The following is an 18,061-nucleotide window of genomic DNA, read 5'->3' as shown; positions in this document are numbered from 1 at the left end:
GGGAGCGGCAGGGACAGCCTGTGCTGGCAGGGGACTCTGCACGCAAGGGCAGCTCGGGGCCAGCGCCAATGGTGGTGACCGTCCTGCCCTCTCTCTGCAGCGAGAGTGCATCACCCAGCTCCCTTCTGGCATCACATCTGCAGAGGAAGCATCCCTCCTGCACTGTCTAAAGGCAACCTCATCTCGCACCCGTTATCTCATGAAATCGTACCCTTTCATGCAAAATGCTGCTTCCCAGCACGTGTGTTCCTTGGTTTCCATCTGCTGCCTTCGGATGCTCTGAGCTGCGGACCCAGCACAGAAGCCCACGCTCTACACCAGAGCAGAGGCAGCGACGCCGCAGGTGACGGGGACCTGCGCAGTGGGGTCCCTGCTCCTGGGGCTCAGCTGCATCAGGGACAGCATCTACATGAGTACGAAGATGGTGAAATTCTCTTTGCTTTATTAAAGCAAAAGCGGACGAGAAAACACAAAGTACAAAGATACATGGCAGGACCTAGACTTTGGTAATCCTGAAGTCTCTTTTTGCTCCAGTTCTTGCAGCAGCCCATGAAAATAAACAAGGAAACTGTGTTAACTCTCCCCAGCAAATAGACACACAGGGGCTGGTGCTACTGGTTTCCCCATCCTCCAGTTATCTCTCTAATAACATCATAAGAAGTCAATTTTTGAATTAAAAAAGTGGCAGAAGTTTGATGCTGAAGGGACAGAGGACACCACCCCAGTGCCCCACGTGAGGGCAGAGAGCTGGGGCTGCCCCCTTGCCCATCACCCCCAGGTGCTGCACATGGGGTCCTGCTCCCTTCATAATGTGTATGTGGTCGGAGCAGCTGCACACAGCTGGCAGTAGATACACAGACAGCGAACCTTCTAAACCAATTTTCATTTGCACTATGCTTCCACCAGGAAATCAGGCTATGCAAATCCCTATTCAATTTGATTTCTTCCCAGGATCCCAGCAGAAAAGTACCCAGCAGGTACTTCTGCTCTCATTTACTAAGGAAAACTTTACTGACACCAGCTTGTACAAAATACAAAGGTCTCCAGAGGAGCCATTCAGGTTGCTCATAAACATCCTCCTGTTGATGATGGATCAGGGCATTACCAACCCAGTTGTTCATTGTATTCTTCTGCTAATAGCCAAAAAATGCACCAGCAGGATTTTTTTAACTGGTTCATTTGTAAATATTAATAGACGATACCAACATTTAAAATGCTTGCTGCCCTCAAAAATAGGAAAAGCTATGGAGAACACCGTCCTGTTGGCTGGCATGCGGGAAGGTTATCTATAGACTCTGTTGCCACCTACACAAAGGGATTTCAGGAGGAAGAGCATGATCAGAGCCACATCTAGCAGGGGAGGAAAACCCATTACAAATAACTGCAAAGAGATCCTTCCCTTCGATAGCTTTGGGCTTTTTTCCCCTACTCCTTCCCTTAATGAAAAATCCCATCGCATCATTGAAAAGTATCAGAGAAATCGTTTGTTCTTGCCGAGAGCTTGCAAAGAACCCAGATGTACCATGAGGGCATTTGCTGATGGTGATGCTCAGCTCACGAAAGGTCCAACCAGCAGAACCATTAGCACTGTTTTCTGCATGGCACCTACATGGCAATTGGCCTAAAAAGCTCATGCATTATTACCCTGGCAAAGGCCTGTTCGTGCCATGCCTGCTGACACCCAGGTCAAACCCAGGCAGTTTTGGTGGGCTCACGGCTGCGCAGGCAGCGGGGAACTGAAAAACTGGGGGAAACGCAGGTTTGGCTGTTTTGTGGGAAGCTGAGCCCACTCCCAAATAAAGCAAGCTGAATACAGGCGTCAGGTGGACCCGCGTTTCCTTCCCAATGTGAGGTATGAAGCGGAGTCAAGCCAACGCTTAGGCTACACAAACCAAGGTGGCTTTTCTCAGATATCCCCGACTGCTGGCAGGCACCAGCAGCGTGCAGGCCCACAGCAGCCGCTGTCTGCTGGCTGTGGACCCAGTGGCCGATAGCCATGGCACATTGATCCTCATGGCAGGAGCTGCGGCCTGTGGCCATGCCACCACCACGCCTCGTGGAGCTGTTGGGGACAGGCGATGGTACAGGGCACGTGGGATGGTGAGTGTCAGACGGTGTCCCCCAGGCTGCAATTAACCACCACAATTAGCAGGACAGGGTTAACGACAAAAGCTCTGCAGCATCGCAGGTCCAGCAGATCCCAGTCCTGCTGCTTCGTGCCCTGGATGCTCATCTGCTGGCATTGTAAAGAATAGGTGGGACAAATGGAAAATAAGTAGTGTAGCTGGAAAACTGGGGTCTGCGGACACGCAGGGGGAGCAGAGCCGGTGAGGGGGAGAGCAGGGGGCTTCAGGTGCCCCTGGGACGAGGGCAGAGCATGAGGCTTGAGGGCGTCAGGCACTTGTGGAGGTGGGAACGGCTGTGGAGGATGGGAACGTGATGGCTGAGCACCCCGGCTTGAAACATCCCAGGTGGAAATCAGCAGCCACTCGCCACCTCTGGGGATTTTTGAAGGAGATCTTCCCCACCAGCCCTTTTGCTGGCCACCCCATAATGCTCCATCAGCTCCCACAGATGCTTGTCCACGCTGCTGCGGCAGCAGCATCTTGTTCGGGGCAGAGACCACAATGGTTGCACAGCAGCGCTCTGACCCAGCAGCAGGTCCAGTAAATGCATCAGGCTGCAAATTCATCTTATTCCCTAATTCTTCTCTCTTTTTCTACTGCAATATTTTAACTGGACTGCTTTCCAGCACCATAATCCAAATAAAAAGTCTTGAAGGAGGCCGGTAAATTAACCCGCATCCAAACTCAACTGGAGTTGAACTCAAACTTCTGGTCTTGTTCTGTTTTAAAAAAATAAAAGCCAAACCCAGCAACTGCTGGCATTTCTCCCCGATCTCCTGTGGTCCTGGGCCACTAAAAGTCACTGTGAAAAACAAGAAACGAGAGAGTGCAGACACAGCGCCACTGCCACCGCGCCACAGTCCCCTGTCCCTGCACCACAAAGCCACGACAGGCAGTTTGGTTCAGAGGAACCTCAAGAAAAATAGAAATCTCAGGAATCCCAGCAGGTCATTGCTTGTCACTGTCCCTTGTCTTGGCACACCACCTCCGTAGAAGGGATTCCCCAAGGCACTGCAGTGCAGTAGTGCAGAAATAACAGGCAGGAGATGGCTGAAACGGGGGCAGCAGAGCCAGGAGGTCCCTCGGGAAGGTCACTGTGCGTGGAAGTAGATGGGCTTGACTTTTCCAGACAGGATCTTGGGAACCTGCACAGAGATGATCTCGGCCATCATTTCGGGGTAGTCCACGCTCACCATGTGTGCCTTAATCAAAAGGTCAAATGTAAACTGATGCAGATCCTTGGCAATCTGGGAAAGGAAAAAAGCGTGTTAAGCGAGAAGTCCTTGGGCAGCGATTTCTCTGGGCAGACATCAGCAGGCACTGCAGGTCAGCCCTGGACCTGCTTTACTCCCTGGCCATCACCACCTTGCTATAGCAGCTACCAAACGGCTGGTATGTGTCCAAGGATAAGTGAGGGAACTACCCAGCCCAGGAGCACGTTGTGTATTGCTGAGTCCCACAGAAACAGGGATGTATAAAAACAGCACTTTTTTAGACAAGAAACTTGTCTTATTGTGTGCAGGTGCTGCTGACTTCACTTATTAAGAATTACTTTGGGTTTTCACACATGTAACTGCATGGGCATGGAGCTGAGTCCCAGGAAAGAGGAGAGGTCTAGTTCCCCTTTCACCAGTACAATTTTAAGTCACAAATACAGAATTTGTTTTCACTGCTGTAATCAGAGAAGATTCATTGGCAACACTGAGATTTTGAGCTCTTCTGCTGGAAAAGTATCATCTACAAAGAGTTTTTCATTGCTAAAAAAGGGAGCCCATAAACCCATGCACAAGAGTGATTACTGCAGGGAGCAACAGACACAAATAACTTAGTGCCTGTCTTAGTCTGGGAGCACATGGCAATACTGTCCCTGCAAAGGTACCCCCAAAACACAAACCACACAGAATCTCAGAGCCATCAAACATCCCAGGTTGGAAGGGACCTTGAAAGGTGACCCCCGTCCAGCGTTTCCTGGGATGGGGAGCCTAGAGGAGCCTACCTAGCACCCTGCCCCATCGCATCTTGAAAACCTCCAGTGATGGGGACTACCAGCACCTTGGGAGGTTGTTCCTGTAAATGATACTTCTCACTGTAAAAAGTTTCTTTTGTATATTGTTTCTTATGTGCATAGATAGACATTTCACTGTCCTCTCTTACAGGATGCACGGAGTCCAGGACCTTGGTGAGCTGGTAAAATCGCCTAGAGCAGGAGGTAGGGTTCTTCCTCTTGCAAGCGATGATACGGTCAAGTTCCTTGATGTAATTCATTCGAAGTTCATCAAAGAGCTTCTGGTTCTTCAGGCCGTCCACTGGAACTGGATGGGACATGGGAAGGACACAGAGATTGAAGCAGGCTGGAGAACAGCCACAGCCATCCCTTGGGAAACACAAGTACATGCACAGGGAGAGAATACCTCTAAGGCAACACAGCACACAGCAACTGGAGATACGCGGAGGAAAGGATGTGAGTACTTACTAATACTGAAGAACAGTAGAGCCTTCATACAGAGAAACTCCTGGGGTGTGATCTGAAGCCACCCAAACTCCTGAGAGAGGTGCCGCATCCTGACACATTGGCTGTACATCCTGGATTTGTGCATCCGGTACCTAGCAGGGGAGATGCGAAACACGTGGTGAGGAGATCAAAGTGGTGCGATGTGTGGAGGAGGACACGCTTTGCCCAAACCAGCAACCCCAGCCTCACCTTGCACCTCCCCATGTCAAGAACCTGGGCTGTCTTAGAGGATGTTGGCAGCAATAGGCCTGCATGCAGCAGAGGAACATTTTCCAAAATCCTGTGTGTAATCCTCTCCACCTGGAAATGGCTAACTACCTGGGATTTGCAGGGTTGGTTTGATGCTTTGCCTTCCTGAAAAATGACTGCAGTGATTCACCAAATGGGGTGATCCACAAAGGATGGGAAGGGAAAAAAAGTGTGGGTTTTGTTTGTTTGTGCTGTTGAACCCTACCCAACTCTAAGCTGATAGTACATCAGAGAGAACCCACCAGGAACTTACAGTATACATTTCTCTCTGTTCCTGCTTGCTCCAGCTCACCAATAAAGCTGAAAAGAGGAACTCAAATCCCTCAGAAAAAAGGCAGGTCTGGACTGACAGACCCAGCACCAGCACTTGCTGCTGCCCTGATGAGAAGCCGAACCCATGGCAAAGGGTTGAGGGAAAGGGAAGAAGGACCAAGAGAGACATTGTAAGTCTTCTTACTGCTCCTGGAGACCACTGCAGAGCAATCAGAGGGGAAAAGCAGGGCCCTCCTACTCTTTGTTGGTCAGCTCTGAAAACATGATTCCTCAAGGTGCACATTTCATGGGCAGATGGGAAAGCCAACTCCTCGTCTTGCTCTCATTTCTCACCTAGTCTGACCCAAACCACAAGATTCAACTGTTATTTCACGCTTACTCATTGAAGACCAAATCTGGAGCGAAATAGAGCATCCTGGAGTTGACATTGGTGAAAGATCTCCAGCCCATAGCAAAAACCATAAGGCCCATCCAGGAGTACTGGATTATTGACATCTGGTCATCCACATGCAGGTTGCGAAATCCTATTAAAAAATGAGAGAGGGATGTTACAAATCAAGGTGCCTGCAGTTACTAGGGCTGGTTTTGGGCAGACTCCAGCTCTCCTGCAGCGCTCCTGTTACGACAAGGTGCTCCACGGCCGAATCCCAGTTCTGACTGGGACACAGATGCAGCCAAGTGCTCACACCCAGATGGGGAAGCAGGAACAGCCAAAGCACAAAACTGCAACTGGAAGGGGATTTCCAGACACGAGGGGATAAGGAAAAACACAAGCAGCAAAACGTTTTAAAGGAAGGCAATGTCAAGTGGTAATAAATCACTTCTTCCCAAAAAAAGTCTCAGCGGTCTTCACAGGTTGTATCTGAAACCTTTGCGAGACTCAGTGAGGTGAACAAGCATCATTCTGAAACTGGCTGGACAAAAAAGATAGAGCAGGATGCGATTTAGTGACTTCCTAAAGTCCCTCAGAGCATACCTTCAAATACAGGTCCAGCTCCCCCAGCACCAAGCTCACCCTGCCACAGTCCTCATTTTTGGCACTAATGAAAACCCCCAGACCCACCCAGCCACCGTGCCATAGGCTCTGCAGTCACGGCATAACCCCCAAAGTCTCTGCTCCAAAACATTCTCGATTACCATGTGAGACGGTATGACAACAAGAAATAGATGAAGATTTGTTAGCTTTGTTCTGCTCAGAGAAATAAATCAGCTGGAGGGGTGCGGGAGCCCCAGCAGCAGTACACAATTCACCGTATCATGTTTTCAAGGCACTGAGGCAGAAATGAGCCCAATTAACCAATTACCCTCTTCAGAGCAATTCTGGCACTCAAACTGAGAAACTGCCTTTATTTTCAACCCCTTAGGACTTCACCAAATTTAAGTAAATGGATTTTAACGCATGATGCCCAGAGCCAGCCAGCAACCCTAAGGCCTCATCCCAGGGTAACTGACTGCTTAGGTTTCCCTGTCAAATACACAACGCATTTATCTAATGACTACAAAACCGAGTATGAAAACCTCTGCTGCCTCACAAGCTAAAAAAAAAAATAAATTAAATTCAAACCGGTATTCTCAGATGGTGGTTCACAGTTAAATCCCAGGCATGTTTACAACACACGCACAAACATCCCCTCCAACACTGTACTTTTTTCCAGACACTTGTACGTAGTCAAATGTAACCTGGTTTCAAGAAAATTGTATGTTACTTCAATCAAATATTAAAGCAATTCTAACACCCCCAGCATACAATGATAATCCATTGAGGCATGCATCTGTCTCTTGCTTGGGAAGCTGTCAACTGCCAAGGAGCACAAGTCATGTTTTACTGCTGACTAAACTTGTTTTACATTTGTGCATTTTCCTTTCAGCTTTTACATCGCTGGGTTAAAAACTGAAGCTTGCATGCAAGCAGGGTCCTGCCCAACCAGAATTGGTGATTTTCATCCGGAGGGCTCAGCTCTCATCTGAACATGAACCTCCTGGCAGCCAGAGCAAAACTCATCAACGAGTACAGACGAGGCATCTGGGCAACTCAAAGACTACATAAAACCAATCATAGTCTTCTCTAGGACATGTCTAAGTCAGATTTTCATATTTAATTACAGTACTGCACACTGTAAAAACCCTTTCTATTTATCCAGTAAATCTGGTCAGAGATTAATTCACCGCCTAGTAAAGCCTCAGCATTCACAGCGACAGCTTCCTTGAATTTCCTCCCGCTCCGTACTTGTAGCTGTTCTTTTTCCTTGCCTAGATCTTCTGAAAAGACTGGAAAAACTTGAGTTTCCTGAAGAGAAGCTGTGCTGCTGGCCCCGGTAGTTGAGGCTTTGCAGTGAGTAGGCAGCGAAATGGTGCAGGGGGTGTTTGAGTGCTGATCTACGTTAACTGAAACACCTTCACTGAATCTAAACATATGGAAAAGGGAAAATACAACCACTTCCACTTACTGTGAAGTGGACAGATTTTAGGGATTTAATCAGACTTTTTAATTCTGCGTTTCAGCAACTTTGTTGGCAAGCTGCGGTTATTTACTCTTTCTGGGGAAAGCGCAGTTTAATTCCACTTTCTCCTATCGCATAGGCTCCAGAAAGCCAAACCTTACATTTTTTCCACCAGACAGAGGCTGATATCGCTACTGCAGGCACACAGGATTCAGAAATGCTCCAACCTGGGGCAGTTTTGTTTCTATGACATCACTGAAACCGCTCTGGAAGAAATGTAGGAACACCTCGCTGCATATTCATTGCTCCCAGTACAGAGGTGATGTTCACTGCAGGACGCAAGCTTAATAATCACCTATTAACCGATATTATTCTATTGCTAGCATTATCATGCTGAGGCTACCTCCATTCCCAGTGCAAGTTCCCCCTCTTCCCACCAGCAGCAGTCACTGGAAGGCAAAACCTTTGCCCCTTTCCATTGATCTGATTCCATCTTCCCTGACCCGCAGGGCTGCTTATGCTGAGCTAAGCCAATGCTTGTGCCAGATGTGCTTCGTTAACAAGGAAAGGGGAAGAGGGGACAACATTTCCACCCTTACTGTGGTCCTGCTGAGGACCAGATAGCACTTCTAGCAGGCGCTGGGCTTGCAGGCAGGGGACAGAGCCAGGTTTGCCTGCCCAGCACTGGGAACACCCACTGAGATGCTCGGCTTTGACCGTCGGCCCCAGGGCCAGTTCCTCCTCACAGCCGAGCTGGTCGAGCCCTTCAGTCTGCTCCCACTGCACCTCAAAGCAACCGTGCTCATTAAACAGCCTCCAGTCTCCCAGCAGACCTTGTGAAGATCTTTCTGTTTTTTATAAAAACTACTGCATCCCACTGCTTTAAATTACTTGAGTTTTGTTTCCAGCACTTCTCCTACACACGTTCCCCAGCATCGCCCCAAGCTCACTGAGCGCCAGGCTGGCTGGCCAACCTGTACACCCGGGAACTGAAAACACTTCTGCTTTAACAACCAAAATGTCATTTAAATAAAGGACAGATAGCAAACCACCTCTGCCTACAAGGTAGGATTCTGCAGGTTTATCCAAAAAGCAAGGTGGGCGCAGTGGGTACAGGGCAGCGCCAACAGCATCCCACCACTGCAGGCCCTGGCAGGAGAGCTGGGATCCGGATGGGATCCCCTGGTCTGGGAGAGGGTAGTAGTTACACTGCAGCTGCACAGAGCCTGGTGACTGCTCTAATTTAAGAAGATTATAATTATTTTTGTCCAAATCTATCACTGGCAGAGCAGACGACAGCCTTGGGAGGCAGCGGTGCAGCAGCTGGTACCGCTGCACCACCACGCACCACAGGGTTGGAGATGAGGTGAGATCAAGTGAGTAAAAGCCTTTGATAAGGGGGTGGTTATGATGAAAAATGTTTTTGAAAGCACTCTCCCTTTCCATTAGCACTACCGCAGTTTTACAGCCTCAGCCCCCGGACTGCCGGGGTTTGGTGGTGTCTCCGTGTACTTTTCTGAAGAAATCTTGATGTCTGATGGAGATAAGTCGGAACAGAAAGCATGATTTGTCCCCGGTTTCACAAGCTAGGTGAACCTTTTCTGACTTGAGAATATAATAAATAGAATGGGTTATTGTGCATTTACGCATATTCAGACTATCACCCCTCCTGGACCACCAATGAAGCCACTTCCAGGGGGATTGCTAAATTCCGGGAACATCAAATGTCAAACTCCAGTTCATCACCAGGTTTTGGCACACAGTGGCAAAATTGTTTTGCCTCGGTTATCTCCTTCGATCATATCACCCCACACATAAAGAATAGGATTTCTGCTTTCTGTGGCATTTCCTGAGGAACCAGGTCACGCTGAGGAAGGCGGCTTGGTGTCCTCCTCACGCCCCAGCCTCAGGGATACTGGAGTTGAACTGGATCCCACTGCACCAAATGATCTCAGCCTTCTGCAATCTCACCTGTTCAGTTGGCAGGATTACGACACGTAACGGGGAGCGTGTAACAGGCTGGTAACCTCTGTGTTCACATCCAAGGAGTGTGTTCAGTGAAACGCAACTATCACTGGGACTTTTCCATCTCCAGCACCTGATAACCATTATCATTTGGAAACTTTCCGACCCTAACCTACTCCTGTATCATGACTCCGAATGCATCATAAGTATATTCCAGCAGCATGTCACATGAGAGCAACCTGCCAGGAAGGAGCCTTTTGGGATTTTGTATGTCTCGCTTGCTACTTTACAATTAATTGCCTTGTGAAACACAAAAACGGCAAGGAAAGATCTCTCCCATCTCTCAAGCCTCGGCTCCTTTCAGCTCAGTTTCCCCTATCTCCCTTTCACACCATGAAGTGCCACATTTCTGATTCACCTGGGGAATCTACCCTTTTCACCACTATACACAGGTTATGGGATGGGGTCAATTCTTGTTTAGAGAAGATTTCTGCAGGTCTGGTGGACACAGCCCTGGAAGCAGAGCAAAACCTTCGCAGGGAGAGTGGGAAGAGAGCAAGACCCTGAACCCCTGACAAGGAGCAGTGCACAGTACCACGTGCTGGGGTTATCAGACCCCCGAGTGTACACTTGGACATACTGGAGTCAGCCATTAGCCACCTCTCCCATCAACCAGCCCCCCAAATAGACAAACCTGATGCTGCTGCAGCCTGCTTATGGAGACACTGCACAGCCAGGCACCTCGTGAGGATGCTCCCCAAGGAACTGTGTGATGGTGGGACACAGGCTGCCAATCACCTCCTTCAAACCCAGGCAATCCAAGCAGGGGGGCTTCAGGAACACGCCAGGGGAAGGGATGGGATTTATGAGTTTTCCTCCTCACCTGGCAAGGCCTTTGCCCATTTGACCACGTAGATCAGCTGCCTCTCCCCGAGCTCATTCAGGCTGGTCAGCAGGTTGGAGAAGGAGTCCGGCTGGCTGTTGTCGTGGCCGGCACACACCACGCCAGGCTCGATGGCCTCCAGGACGTTGAGGAAGATGGGCTGGCACTCATACCCATCAATGCGCGTCATTACCATCTTGGGAGCTTGCTCTTCAGTGGGGCTGGATGAGCTGGCTGCCTCCACGTCATCTTGTGTCTTCAGGTTACCCAGCTTCTTCAGCTTGCGGGCTGTCGAAACGACACATTTTTGTGTAAGGCTTAAAAATAAATGAAAAAAAACAAAAAACCTTGAGGTTTCTTGGCCTCCAGCTCCACCACTTGTATTTATGAGGAAAGGGAAACCGATGGCCAACAGCAGCTACTCCTTCAGTGCACGCCGCCCAAGGAGTGCCCCGGCATCGCAGACCTCACATTAAGGACAAAAGGGAGCACACACTGTGCAAGGAAATTCATCTGCTCGTTAATCTTAAAAGGAAAAGAACAAGCACCATTTCTATCCTCAGCCATCACGTTAACTTCCACTTAGAAATGGAGAGAAAGAAGCAGGGAAAAAAGAGAAGAGATGACTCGATTCAAACAACCACTTACACGCAATTAAAAAGGGAAGCAATACAAGCAAATAAACTCCATAGGTGCTCACGTTCCAGGGGAAAAAAACCATTGCATTTGGATGCTCAGGTGAGATTGTTCCATCCCAGGCCAGCGTGGAAGTGGGATGCAAGCGGGACGAAAGCTTTCTCCTATGGCACCGTGACGAAGTGTCTCTCCTGGGCACCCAGCTCTTAATTACAGATGCCAGTCTGCTAGCAAGATACACCAGGAGCTTCACATACGTGTCTTCAAAATTCTTGGACAATCAGTGATCACCTAATTTGATATCTACAACACAGGCTGGCAGGCTACTGCTGATAGGAACAGCTTTCACCCCTTACTGACTCAAAAACACCTAATTAATTAGAGGAAAAGAGCCGATCACTTAATTCAAGCAGAGAACAGAACATCAAACCAATTGTCCTTAGGGTTTTGGCTCTTTCACTACACGATACTTATCTCAAATTTCCTTTCAGCTGTAATTAGAAAAATAAGCAGCAAAACATAAAAACGTCAAGTTAAAGTGCAGCTTTATAAATCAATCCCAAACGCTGATCTTTAAGCAATGTACTCTGGATAATCTACCATAAGAGAAATTAAAACAGACTGCTCTGTAAAAATGGAGAGGAGTAATAAAAATAAGAGAGAGCAGCAGATAAGCAGAGCTGAGGTACAGTGAGATGTCCTGCAGCCAACCCAGTGTTGATTTGGGAAGGAGGGACCGGGTGACTCCACCTGAGGCAGAAGCCACATCCCGTGCTCCTGCTTGGCAATGGGGCCTTTAGGGATGGGAATGTGGCACGGGAAGAAAAGCTGCCAAAATTAAAAGAAGAAACAAAAACCAAACTGCATCTTCCAAAGTTGAATAACTAGTGCCCATCGGGCCCTGTGCATAAATGGAGCCAAACCCACACTGCACAAAACACACACATGGTTTGGTTTAAATGTTTGGGTTTTTTTCTTAAAATTTAATTATCTAGTAGTAAAACATATTGAGTGAAGTAAGAAGAGCGCAAGCAACCAACCATGCTGGCTCCGAGACTGCAGTGGTAAATGAAACCCCTCCGTGTCGGAGAACATATCATCACAGATTTCGCTGCAGGCAAAATGTCAAGAGAAGCTGAAACAGGACTTGACTTACATCCTGTTCTTTAAATTATCAACATGTGGCTTGTCAAAACCAGACCCTGTCAAGCTATCAGTCTTTTCTGGCGCAATGGTTTCAGTTGATAATTATAACAGTATTGGTATAGCAGACATGCTTAAGAGATCTGAGTCAGTCTGGCCCACGTGAATTGAAAAAACTTGAATGGCATAAAATCAGATGGTATGGCTGAATGATTTTAAATCACCCAGGTGATAATTCTCAAAAGTAATTATAAATGTTGAAACAACATCAGACGGGTTTGTTTCTTATGCGGGTTACACATGGCCCTTTGCTAGTGAATGTTTACACCCATTCCAAAGAGAAGATTAACCATTTCTACTAAAAAAAGTCTGTATGGCAATGCCAAGGTGGGAAAACAGTAACAAACATTAAGGACTGATCATCAAACAGATCGATCCGGGTCTGCTGATAAGCTCAGTCTACTAAAGCAAAGCACATTTCACTGTAAGTAGATCGATGGAGCAATTAAAAAAGCGAGCCCCATGCAGTGAACGTCCAAGTCCATCCTCGACAGTTAGAATTGCACCAAAAGCTGATGGAGAAACCCAGCCAGTGATGGTGATGAGACTTTCACCATATGAGGGAGGCGTTGGCGAACTGCAGAAGCTGTGAGAACAGCAAAGACCAGGCAACACACCTCGGAGCAAGGAAGTGAAGAATATTACCTACATGGCTATGCAGAAGGCTAAAGCATTGCTAAGCCACAGCCAACAATACCCACTGGGAGGACAGGAATTCAATAAAAGCACTTTTTCAATCTAGTGAGTAAAGCTGTAATAAAGATCCAGTTGCTGGAAATCAAGGGTGGACAAGATGAAAAATAAGGTACATCTATCACAACACTAAACAAAATTAACTACTGCAACAGCAAGGCAAAAACGTGTTAGAGCCTCCTCTGCTGGAAATGCTTACATCAATATCAAATGTTCTTGTAAGATATGAGCTCTATTTTAACCACAGCAATTGGACCTGAATTAGGACTAAACACCGGTATGACTCATGCCTTGGGCTTTCCCAGGCTACTGGCAGTCACTACAGCAGTTTTCTAGCCCTACTATCAATGACATTAACAGCATTTCACATTTCTGGGAGGTTTTGCCCCCAAGACAGGACCCACATGGAGCGCGGTCACTGGGCTGAGGGTGCACAGCATCATTCCCACAGTGAGGGCAGAGACATTTGGTTCTCAGGGCTGGAACAGCCCACAGCACCTCACACGCCGTGATTAACACACATTGGCAGCAAACAAACAGGAGGTGCCATAAAACCGGGGGTCCCTGTTGTGAGAGAGGCAGGATGGTGCACCAGCAAAACCAAATACACTAAAGCACCGTTACCACTTTTTCTTACTTTTTCTCTTTTTATTTCTCCCCCACCCCTGCCCTTTCCTTGGCTTTCCAGTGCTGATCAGGAGAGAAGATTCTGTTTAATGGATTTCAGCTTGCAGGTCAGAGTGATCTCAATCAATAATGAAGTGCTTCGGCATATTGCCATTCTGTGCCAAAGCCGAGTTCTAAATAAGGTATTCAGCGTGTCACCTCCTCCTCTCATTAAACATCCTGAGGTCTGCTAGTCGCAGGCGGCTCTATTATACCCTGCAAGTGACTGGTAATTAACAGGCAGCTAAAAACAACTGTTTGGGGCTTGGAAGCGTTTTCAAATGCTCTGCCTCTCTACTGTGGGAGAAATAACTGTGGTTAAACTCATAGGATGCATGTTTTTTAACAATTGCCTTTAAACCGACATTCAAAACAAATGTAAAACAGACCAGGCAGAACAGGTCAGGGTGACCGACAGAGCTTAAGAAAAAAAAAGGGGGGGTAGAAGGGGAGAGCTATCAGTATTAGCATTAATTTTGTCAGTGTGTCCTGCATAAGAAGGTTATGCTGCTGTATGTCTTCTCTTATTTAAGGAAATTCAACCAGAAAATAGCACTTAAAAATAAGAACATGGTTGTTTGGCATGGCATGACAAAGCCCTTCCGCCAGCTGTGGACTGGGGAGCTGCGTTTGGCTCCTCAATTCCATCCCCCAGCTCAGGAGCCCATCACTGGCAGAGTGGTGGCATCCTGGTCCCAGACCTGGTCCCAGTCCTCCTAGGCCAACAAGGGAAGGGTCCTGGAGGAGACTCCTTGATTCACCAGGAAGCCAGGACTACAAATGGCCACGAACGTGACTGTCACCAGGAACTGCTGCAAGGTACGTGGGCAGGCACGGCCATGGGACAGACTGGTGATGGTCTGGAAGAACTGTTCTGGAGAGAAATAAAATCAAAACCACTGCTCCTCAATGAGCAATAAACCAGAACCTTTTCGGTAGCAAGTTCTTCAGCACAACGTCCCAGCAGTCCAGCAGCCAAGGCTCCCCCACGCTCCATGGATGCTCCTTTCTGTACCACCCATGACACCTCTCCGCTTCTCTGTCTTTGTGCCTTTTCATCATGGGCCAGGTCCATCAGCCCTGGTGTCCTGGGTATTTTCTTCCTCACTCTCACATCAAATGAACTTAAAGATGAACCACTCAATGATCTATATTGTAGCTTCTAGATTTTGAGCAGAAAACCTCCGATTTTGGAGACAGGCACTCTGATGGGTTTTAGTAGAGCTACAGGTTTTGGAACAGAGACAAACAGTAACAAGGATCTTTACTGGTGACACAGGAGCAACTTCCATTCAGCAAAGAAAAAACTGGGGCTGTAATTTCATAAAGAAAAATGCCCCTTCCTGCCTGGGAAAAATCATCATAAAATGGGAGTGTTCTGTACAAAGAGGCTTCAGTGTGAGCTCGAATCCAGCTTACTCGGCTGTTTACATTTTCTCAGATTAACAAGCTTTTAAATTAAGGAAAAGAACGTTTCCTGAAACTCAAACAAAAACTTAATGAAATTCAGAGTTTTGGTATTAGAGACCTGCAAATGTTTCCAGAAGCTTATTGCCCTCCATCAGCCTCATCTTTTTCAGATATTTCCTGATTATTAACATGCCGAGCGTATTCGTTACCTGTAGCATAGCCCCCTGCCTCAGCCCATTGCAGGGTCCCCAGGGTCACTCCCCAGACCGTACCTCCCAAAGTCATCCCAGCCTCGTAGCACTTCCGCAGGCGGCAGGACGGGCAGTTTTTCCTTCTGAACTTGTCGATGGTGCAGTCGTTCCGGCTGGCGCAGAGGTATTTCTGTTTACCTGTGAACAGCAGAGGAAACGGCAGATGGGTGCTGGGTACGGATCAGAGGAGGTGTACATGGAGAAATGGGTTCACGCTTTCTCAGTATCACCAGGGCCACCAGCATCACTGGAGGAGAGTGAAGAGAAAGAGCAAAGAGAGAGAAGATGAGAAGAGAGACCATATCAATGCTGACTTCCTAGTTCACTCCCCCAGCAGAATATTTAAGTTAGAAGTTGTTATCTTTTGGTAAAACAGCACAGTTCTTCCTCTGCCGCTGCAGGAGCTGGTCACTGCCAGATACACGTGCTTTGTGCAAGAGCTGGCTACCCAAAACGCCAATGCAGTCACTGGTGTTTCGCCATCCTTCAGCAACCCTCCTCTGCCTGCCCTCCTGCTCCTCTCAATGGGCACATGGGGGGAGGCTTTTAAACCAAGGAGAAAAAAAAAATCACCCTGCACTATGCAGCATGGCAGAGGTAGTCAATAAGAAGCAATTAAAAAGTAATGAAATAAGGATAGTTTGGTTCTCATTTTTCAAGTGCCAGCCAGGAGGTAACTGGGACCAGCATCACCCTCTAAGGGAGACCCTAAGCAGCAACAGGTTTAGAGGGGCTTGCAGAAAATTCAGGAGTTACTTATTGTCAGACTAACCGGTATCTGAGACTCACCTTTCCACTTGTTTGGAGAGCAGCCCTTAGAGATCTGGATTTCAGCTCTTTTCGGTTTTTTTCACTGCCTCATTTGCTGGACTGCCAAGAATGAACATTCCTTCCTGACTCACCATTTGTTTTCTTGTCAAGTCTAAACTCGCTTTCTGGATCAGGATTTATCTGATGTTCTTCATACTGCTCCAAACTCAACTGGTCTCAGGACAGGACAGAGCTGTGCGTGAGAAAACAGTCTGTACCCAGCTTCACCTTTGTTTATCAGCCTATAAGTGTTTGCTTTCTAGATCCTGATAGGAATGGCTCTTTGGAGTCATCAGAGATTCATTAAAAGGATGAGGTTGAATCTAACCACTTAATGTACCAGTTTTGACAAGAAACACACCAATTTTGGTGCACCAGTTTAACAACCCCACACACATACATCCACGACTTCTGAAGATACTGGAATCAGGAAAAGCAGCAAGTTTTTAGCAGCCCAGTATCACAGACCTCACTGACAAGACTGCCGCTTCCCCCACCGCTCTCCTAGCTCTGGAGAGAAGCGTTGTCCCCCATTACCTGGGAGGGGGGGCCCCACAAAGGCCTCCCTGCTCCCTCTCCTGCAGCTGCTCATCACCGGGTTGCAGAAAACCCATTACAAGGCTCAGTGTACAATCAGCACAATCAGCTCCATATCTCTCCTTGGCACAGGGTTACGCCAAAGGGCTGCAAAAATACCATGTCTGAACCTCTTACAACGATCTCTGTCAAAAGCTGATCACTGCACCACCCCCAGCGCCTTGGCTGTGGAGACTGGAGACAAAATGGGGCAGATTTTAGAGCAAATTTACCTGCAGGACCTAACACCTCACTAAACCCTTTTAACACAGCTCTTCTCACAGCGCCTCTTCTCCCCCTCGCCCCCCAGCTCCCATCGCTCATTACCAGCACTAAGGACACTCAGACAAGCCTCAGGAGCAGCAATTACACCAAAAGCCACAGAACACAAGCACCATCCTTCCTTTCAACAGTTCATTGAGGACAATGAGTAATAAACAACTTCAGCTGAAACTGGGTTGCTTGGAGTTATTTTTGTGCTATGGGAAACGAGCACCGAGGCCACCCATTCTCCACTCAATCTCTTGCTGTGCATACATCAAAGAAGAATGGACGCCCTACTTTCTCGGGCATGGAGAGCCGTACGGTGATTTTGCTCTCCTTACCCGCCAGCTGCACTGCAGGATTTCTGTCTCAAGAAAACGTCTGACACTGGGATGCTCCAGAGCCCATCAAAACTACCACAAGTACAAAATGACTGAGGTTGGGATGACTGGGAAGGCCCAAGCCCAGCCCTTGGGACCACCTCAGTCTCTGGCTGTGGGTGGTGCCACCCTGGGTGCAACCATCCCGCTCTGCTTCACCCTTCAGCTTCTGCTCCTTCCCTATCTCACCTCCCCAGTCTAAACTACAGCATTTTTGCAACAATAATAGCTCAAAATCTTTAAAAAGCCTCTCCTGTGAACAGCTTTAGGAAGGGAAGATGGCACAGTCACCACCCAAGCCCCTCAAGGATGCTCCAGGGCCAGGCACAGCCCTGCCTGAATTCCCCTGCCGAGAGGAGGAACGTCTACCAGCCCCAGGCCCCTCCTTTCCCCCAGGCTCTGAGCAGCATCCCAACACATGGGATTGTCCCCCACTCTGCTCTGTTCCCCCACAGGAGGGGAGCAGGGGGCAGAAGACGTTTGGGAGTCGCATTCAGGCCTTCTCAATTCAGCAGCCGTGCTGTTTCCCATCAGCACTATCCACCCCTCTGGTCCTGGGAAGGGACAAGGAGCGGGAGCGATCCTGTGCCCTCCCCTGGATCACTGTGCACACAACGGGCACCTTAGAAGAGTCTCTGCAACAACTGCACCTCCCTGCCACTGGGCTCAGATGAACGCAAGCTCTTAAGAGGCAGTCAGCAACTCACTCCATGGTCACGGTAC

At 48.3% G+C, this 18,061-nt stretch overlaps 1 protein-coding gene across 1 annotated transcript in view; it reads right to left on the bottom strand.

Annotated features, from left to right (window-relative positions):
* Window positions 1–2,841: 2,841 nt before the first annotated feature.
* Window positions 2,842–18,061, bottom strand: part of AR (androgen receptor) — a gene marked incomplete at its 5' end in the record, with an annotated part of 19,536 nt that continues 4,316 nt past the window's right edge. Inside the window, 6 exons of the mRNA XM_010185453.1 lie at window positions 2,842–3,373; window positions 4,281–4,438; window positions 4,600–4,730; window positions 5,540–5,684; window positions 10,450–10,737; window positions 15,330–15,446. Of these exons, the coding sequence (XP_010183755.1) occupies window positions 3,218–3,373; window positions 4,281–4,438; window positions 4,600–4,730; window positions 5,540–5,684; window positions 10,450–10,737; window positions 15,330–15,446 (995 nt within the window). The remainder of the gene's footprint in view (window positions 3,374–4,280; window positions 4,439–4,599; window positions 4,731–5,539; window positions 5,685–10,449; window positions 10,738–15,329; window positions 15,447–18,061) is intronic.

Source organism: Mesitornis unicolor, unplaced genomic scaffold (genome assembly GCF_000695765.1).
Source record: "Mesitornis unicolor isolate BGI_N332 unplaced genomic scaffold, ASM69576v1 scaffold7065, whole genome shotgun sequence".
Lineage (NCBI taxonomy): Eukaryota > Metazoa > Chordata > Aves > Mesitornithiformes > Mesitornithidae > Mesitornis > Mesitornis unicolor.
Note: the sequence above shows the minus strand (reverse complement) of the source record. Positions and strands in the feature narration are given on the sequence as shown.